Here is a 7,241-nt window from a genome sequence, read left to right as displayed (position 1 = left end):
TCATAACATTAATGAAACAAACAAACAGAGGAGACAAGAAAAGAAAAACCGATTTTATCCCGTGTTTTTCCCATACTGCTCACAATACCATATGTCGTCCTTGGCATGGTAAACAGCGTGTTATGCTCAACCGTTTCGTGGGGTTTTTTTTTTGTCGTTGTCTCCCCCGTGCAGTAGAAATTCTTTGTATCAACATTTCGTACCACATTCCATGCTCAGATTTCAATTTACCTATCAATTATTCATATTATCATACCGTTCCACTCCAAGCGCATCAGCTCCACGCCTCTCTCTCTCACAGTCTCTTTCCTCCAGGAGAAAAAAAAGCTTTCACCACGACAATCCACCACTGATTGGAAAATTCTTTATGAAACAAAACATTTCCTCACCCCAAACCGCGCTAAAAGCATGAAATCGAAACCTAACCTTTCCTCCAGCGCTTGGCTTTTGCCTTGCAGCTGGCAGGATAATACGCAAATGGCCGCTGAATGTTTTTGGGGTTCGATTGGATCGATCGATCTCCCCCAAGCCCGTGAGAAGGCACCCTACAATCAATTGTTTTCGTATGTAGAACATAGTCTGTTGATTGGAACGCCAATTGGTGGTAAGGGAAATTAAACACAAAAACTCCTTTTTCGCTATAATACGCGTGAATGGAAAGGAAAACAATAACGCTATTGCTTATCAGCATCATTGAATCGCTATGCTGATACGATACGGTCAAAACTAGTATAGATGTGGGTATCTATTAAAACAATTTATATATTTTGTAGACTTGAGTCTTATTACAAATTCACACGCAATAACACGCCTATTTCGCAGTGAATGATGCCTAGAGTGGAAATGAAAACATTCCAGCTTAAATTCAAGTTCTGGATTTCATTGAAACCAATTATAGTTTATTTCACATCTTTTCTAAGAATATGATTTAACAACGATCCACCTCGACTCCACGCCATGAATACTTAGATAGGTCACTTCCAAGAATAAACTATTTCTCTATAAAAGATTTCCAAAACTCCTGCCCCGACCGCCCTATTGCCCCCTTTCTTCAAACACCTGCACGGTACATCTTTCAGTCTACAGCATTTTAACGAAATCCATCCTTCCCCAGCTAGGCCGGTTCGCTCGTCGCTTTCGAATGGACTATTCTATTTCGCACCATCCACTTCGGCGGATGCGCTTCGTTTTGGACAATTTTCCAGCTCGTGCGGGTTAATCGCTTCACGCTTCAAGCGCATTGCCAACAAATCCCGCTTCCCTGCCATCGCTTCATCGTCAATGTTTTCCTGCTTCTGCTCTACATTAGCGGTGGGAACAACTTTGGCCGGTGCTTCCGCCGGCACCTCCACCGGTAAGGGTGGCAATGGAATATTCTTCTCTTTGAGCTTATCACCGTCCCCAGGTAGCTGAAGTTGCGCTCCAGCTTCGCCATCCTTTACGTTGTTGGTAGAATCTGCATTCGGCGAAACTTCATACTTCGGGGGAACAGGTCGACTTTGTGACGGTTGTTTATTGCCGCTTTCCGGCACTAGTTCGGCCGGTGGCTTTATAACACGCTTGCTACCGTCCTTTTCATATTTCTCCCCTTCCTTCTCCAAGCGTTTTGCTTCTATTTCTGGTGTCCGTTCAACGGGTAATGCACCTGCACCTGCACCTTCTGCTGGTTCTACACGATCCATATTGGGTTGTGGTTTGTTATGAATCTCTGTGTCATTTCCCACACTTCTTCCCTGAAGATGCATATCTTCCTGAGGGACCGATTTATTGTTACCACCCGCTTTCAGCAGCTTCACGATCGGATCGCTTGGCATCTGTCCGAGATTTTGCTTGCCGTTAGGTATTGCCTCCGGGAGAATGTGCTCCGGTGCAGCGTTCCTATTTGCCGGTTGATCCTTCTCACGCGATCCAATGCCAACCTTCTGCTCGGCTATTTTCTCCACTATCTCATCCAGCTTCTTCAGCACCAACTGTTCCGTTTCTTTGTTCTTCTTCACCAACTCCTCTTTGATGTTTTCCACCTCGGCTTCAAGCACTTTTTTCGCATTTTTCAGCTCACTGATTTCTTTCACTATCTTATCCTTCTCTTCCACTGCTATTTCGCGCTCTTCCTTTAATATAGCCTCGTTATTGATCACTGCTCGCGGGTCTTTGGGTGCTGTCTCAGCTATCTCAGCGCCGTTTGGTGGGACGTTTTTCGATCCTATCCCATCTGGCATATCCTTTTTCAATTTTCCTTCGACAATTGCTAACTTTTCTGGTTCCGGGACCGCCTCGTATGAAGGTTCTATCTTTGGTTTGATCTTCTCCGTTACGGATTCTACCGGCAAAGCGGGTGGTTTGGGATCGTCTACCTTTCTATCTGGTACTATCGGCTTAACGACGAGTTTTTCTAGCACAGCCGGTGGAACAGTGGTATCGTACTTTCGTTCCGGTGCACGATCGATCGCCTGCAGGTTTGCGAATGTTCCGAGCACCATGATGATAAACCCAAACGCTATCATTACCTGGGCAAGTTGCTTTTCGCTTATGTTTGTTTTGCAGATCGTCATGTAGCATGCTGCCGGTATGATCAAACATATCGCTACTCCAATCGTAGAACCGACCAGTCCTATAACCACCTCAATCGATGGTATCATCAAACCAAATATAAGCGCTACAACCACGATCGCTATCGTGAGTGGTCGAAATTTTGATTCGGGAATGTACATGTGTCCATCCGAGGCACGCTTGTACAGCAACGAGTAAAGGCTCACCCGGCAGGGAAAGATTGCTAGCGGGAAACTAAATGCAACCGAAAGCACAAATCCCATCTTGATAATATCACTTGCAAACGAGGGAGTAAAATCGACGAGAATGTTGCCGGAAAATCGGTGTCCATTAAAAGCCACATACCCGAAGAACCCGATCGCAACGTATATCATCGTACAGATGTTTGTCGACTGTCGGATGACACGGCTCATCTTATCCAAAGATGTGGTGGGCATCGTCGCATACACCTCAAATATTTGCCTGCAACATAATAAATCGTATGGTCAATTAAATCAAACCCGCTGCAATACATATCATACTTACATCTGACAGGATAGAGCCATGGTAAAAATGGGCATGCACTGCAATATCCCGCTCCAGTTCCACAAATCCAGCCGCTCGAACCAACCGGTGTGTTGAAACTTTTCGCTCGATTCCGAAACAACCTTAAGCACCAGACACAGGTAGAACCCTAGCGAGGCCGTACAAACCGACGCTAGGCTGTCCACATTCCGTAACATTCCTAACGGAATGATGCAAACGATAGTGACCACGATCATAACCCATGTTCGAAGACTATCGCTTTCGTGCATGGACAGAATTTTGGCCGTGATTTGAGGACCAAGGTCACCGACAACTACGAAGTAGGCAATGCACGTGCCCAACAGGTAGCCGACGACGCATAGCTCAACGAGCAATTTCCCCCCAGAACCAAATGCGTAGAATGCTGCAAACGTTAAACATCAGTCTGTTAGCCGTGAAATACAAAGACAGCACTGAGTGCATAGTTTTGTGAATTCTTTTACCAATTTGTTCAAAGTTTTTCCGTCTTGAAATTATGGCCGATTTTACCATGTAGCTGCACACCAACCGGGTAACATAACTGCTGAGCAGTAGAAGCACTATTGACAGCACAATTCCGCACTATAACGAAAAGGAGATTTGAGCATGTAGTCCAAAAGATTGTTAAACCCCCATACCGATCATCGTACTTACCCGTTGAAAGCAAAAGGGCATAGAAAGTATGCCCACGCCGATGATGCTGTTAGTTAGCGTGACCGTTTGCACGGTATTCGTTTCCATCACGTACGGTTATCACCTTTCCGGATCATGCTTCTTATGGGACACTAGATTGCTTTTCAACACAATTCTTTGCACAAATGTTTCTCCGCAGAATATGATTGCGTACGCGGCGTTTCGCATAAAGTACGTGTTTGTTTTGAAAACACCATCTAGATACGTCAAACCACACCGCACAAGATGCGCATAGCTAGGGTGTACAATCTCTACACAGAATTTTTTTTCAGCCACCCTGTGCAGATGCAAAAAACACTTAATAATATTGTGTTTGTTAATTTCTCATGTTTACAATGGTAACTACGACAATTTTACACTTATGAATTGATAACCACACTGGCATTAACTTTATAAAGATAGTACTTTTTGGTGAGAAATATCAGCAGGTTCAAATTATCTCTCCAAAATGGCTGTTTCAACGGTTCTCCAAAAATGTTCTGGGTTCGCCATGAATGAAAATCTACACACGCGTCACTCGTGCTTTGCTAGTGAAGTTGAAACGTGGTAGTGTATTTCTAGTGGTTAAAAGTTGTTCTTGTGAAGCTAATTTACCCCCAATACAATGCGCATTATCGGTGTAAGATGGAAAACATGTTTCTCTATGCAGTTAGTAGTGTTAATACTTAATTGTGTCTATGTACTACAGGTAACCTGCCACACGGGAGACGGTGCGCTTCAAACAGTACTGGTTCGATCGTCGATTAGTCTGCAGAATGGTGTGGTGCGTAAGATCCTGCCATGGTTCTTTACCCAAGCCATACCGTTGTTCGGCGTGCTGCCCGAAAGTTGCGTCGTGATACGTCTGCAAACGAAGACTGATCCGTTCCGGCATTTACGCCTTCGTAAAAGTCCACCATTCGATGGCAAGGGATTTAACCTGCGGCGCAGTGAACGGCATGGAGGTTTCGTGTGCATCGATGAATGGCTCAGAATGCCCATTGAAGACTTTAATCATCTGTGTCCTGGTTTTTTCTACGGTACAGTAGAGTATCCTAACCTCAACATTTTGCTTTCACAACGACGCTTCCGGCAACATGTCGTCAATGCATCGAAACTTTGGGCGATTATGTATGATTGTCTGCTCTGCGGCCAGTTTAAGGATCTGCAACAAACCGAAGCTGATTTTAAGCAGGAAATGCGGCGCAAATACTTAAGCACGCAGCTGAAAGACTTTCGTCCCGAGATAGCCGAACTGGAGGAACGTATCGAAATGTCGGACAAATATTCCGAGTTGAAGGACTCTCTACAACAGATGTTCGTTACCCTACACTCGCACCAAGTGCAACACTACCAGGATGATATTAAACAGCTCAAACTAATGCTAAGAGAGGCGGTATACGAAAAGGAACAGCTACTAGCTGTTCAAGCGGTTCACGATCACGACACAACCGCGGCAATTACTGGAGAAATTGCCGCTGCAAGTATACTAATAAGGAAAAATGAGCTTGAAAACTTGCTGATTTTCTGTGAACAAGAACTACGTGAGGCAAAAGCGAATTTGGAATTACGAAAAGCGTTCGAAACCTCCCTTGAGACACTAAAGATTCAGTTCAACGAGATGGAGAACATTGTAGATCAACTCAATAGCATACGGTTTTTGGAGTCAGAGCTAGAGAGTGTACGGTGCTCCATCGACAACAATCAATCCGTTTTGATGTTGTCAAATACGAATTACAACAGCGAGAAAAGGATATACATAAGGTAAGTTGGCTTTTCTTTTCCAAAGTTGTGCACAGTGATTGAATCACCAATGTCGTTTCAGCAATCTTCAATTGCACAAACAATCTTTGAAGCTTGAGATGGCATCTGCTCAAGAAAATGTAAAGCGACTGGAAAGGCAGAAATGTGTGTTTATCGATCAACTGCAAACACTAAAAGATCTATTCAACACCTCAACAACCAATGATGATACCCATCAGGCTGAGCTAATTGACCAGCTTCAGCAAACCATTGTTAAGATTGTCGAAACAACAGATACATTTACCACGTACGAGATGAAGATTGAAAACTTCCAGCAGAAAATCTGGCAAAACTATCTAGAAATGTGCATCAATGTACCTTTTGCGGAGCTGGTTTCCATTGCTTCGGTGAAGTTAGCAATAGAAATGCTGGACGAAAACCTCAACGAAGATTTCCTCGGTTTTGTATACGAACGTGCGCTAGAGGCTGGCATAAGGACAAAATGGTGCGAAGGTATTTCCTGTTCAGCAATGTTTCGGACGATGAATGGTGTTACCCGTGTTAAGCAACTAATGGAAAAGAACCGGTCCATGAAACCATTCCTGTACATTGTGCTGGAAACGCGTGTCCGTACAAATTTAAATAATTTCCTGTCCAATACTGTGCCTGAAGGAGACACTGGCCCCGGTTACGAATTGACTGTGGCAAATGTGAACACGGTCGTTCAACATATGATGGAGCAGTTACGTGCAAAACGAGAGTTGAATGCAGCAGGTGAATGTTTAGAACATTTGACTGCAACCAAGGAACAACTACTGGCGAAAATAGACGGTTTATATACCGGCAGCTGCATTCCGTGGCCTAGGTAAGTGTACCTCCATTTGTGCAATCAAATTCAATAATATGTATCTTTACTTTTGGTTATGGTTTATATGGTTATGGTTATGGTAATATGGTTTTATTAATAATCGAAACTTGATAACAATGTTAATTAGATAGGTTTTAGTCTCATAGCTTGGTATGCAAAACAGCTCTGTTGATTTTTTTTCTATTTATTTGGAAAAGAAGTAAGCACACAATAGTTTGCGTGATGTTATATGAAAATTCTCGCGAGTTAGAGTATTTTTCCGAATTAGTATGCTGTTCGAAACTTAAGAAAACATATGCATTTGTTATTTGCAAGCATAATTAACAACAAAAAAGAAATTTTCTCTCCCCGACGGGGAATCGAACCCCGGTCTCCCGCGTGACAGGCGGGGATACTGACCACTATACTATCGAGGACTTGTTGTTTTGCCTCGATTTCACGCAATAAAAATAGAGTGCTGTTTCCCACCTTCCTTTTGTTTGTTTAACTAGAATGGTAAATTTACGTGGTAGAGGGGGGAAGTTTCAAAAAGTGCGTAAAATCGCTGGAATTGCATATCCTCGATAGTATAGTGGTCAGTATCCCCGCCTGTCACGCGGGAGACCGGGGTTCGATTCCCCGTCGGGGAGGAGATTTCTTTTTTTATTTAGTTATTTATTAACATAGTTTGTTTTCGTTGTTGTATGCAATATTTTATGGTATCTACGGTTTCGTCCGGCATACCAATCCAATGGCTTTTCAGTTTTAGGCTTCATTATTAAAGCCTATAAATACCGTATTTGAATTGGAAATATTTTTTTAATTACTTTAATTTTGATATTCAGATGCGTGTAAAACATTCACAAATACTTAAAAAAAGATAAAA

At 43.1% G+C, this 7,241-nt stretch overlaps 1 protein-coding gene and 2 non-coding genes across 3 annotated transcripts; 1 reads left to right on the top strand and 2 right to left on the bottom strand.

The window, feature by feature from the left end:
• Positions 1-821: 821 nt before the first annotated feature.
• Positions 822-3,883, bottom strand: LOC128310166 (putative sodium-coupled neutral amino acid transporter 10). Its single transcript, XM_053046739.1, has 4 exons — positions 3,748-3,883; positions 3,558-3,675; positions 3,076-3,478; positions 822-3,012 (listed from the first exon to the last, which is right to left on the bottom strand). Exons 1-4 carry the CDS (start codon positions 3,832-3,834, stop codon positions 1,152-1,154), a joined length of 2,469 nt encoding a protein of 822 aa, XP_052902699.1. The 5' UTR covers positions 3,835-3,883; the 3' UTR covers positions 822-1,151.
• Positions 3,884-6,720: 2,837 nt separating this feature from the next.
• On the bottom strand, positions 6,721-6,792 carry Trnad-guc (transfer RNA aspartic acid (anticodon GUC)). The gene has a single exon. It is a non-coding gene; the product is annotated as a tRNA-Asp (tRNA).
• Positions 6,793-6,933: 141 nt separating this feature from the next.
• Trnad-guc (transfer RNA aspartic acid (anticodon GUC)) lies at positions 6,934-7,005 on the top strand. Its single transcript has one exon. It is a non-coding gene; the product is annotated as a tRNA-Asp (tRNA).
• The last annotated feature ends 236 nt before the right edge of the window (positions 7,006-7,241 follow it).

This window comes from Anopheles moucheti, chromosome 2, assembly GCF_943734755.1.
Source record: "Anopheles moucheti chromosome 2, idAnoMoucSN_F20_07, whole genome shotgun sequence".
In the NCBI taxonomy this organism is placed as follows: Eukaryota; Metazoa; Arthropoda; class Insecta; order Diptera; family Culicidae; genus Anopheles; species Anopheles moucheti.
The sequence above is the reverse complement of the archived record's forward strand: the minus strand, read 5'-3'. Positions and strand labels throughout refer to the sequence as shown.

Coding starts and splice junctions, on each gene's coding strand:
- LOC128310166 (XM_053046739.1), bottom strand. CDS start 3,834: ATGGAAACGAATACCGTGCAAACGGTCACGCTAACTAACAGCATCATC. Junction 3,676..3,747: donor TGCCCTTTTGCTTTCAACGG/GTAAGTACGATG, acceptor TTTTCGTTATAG/TGCGGAATTGTGCTGTCAAT. Junction 3,013..3,075: donor ATGGCTCTATCCTGTCAGAT/GTAAGTATGATA, acceptor ATTATGTTGCAG/GCAAATATTTGAGGTGTATG.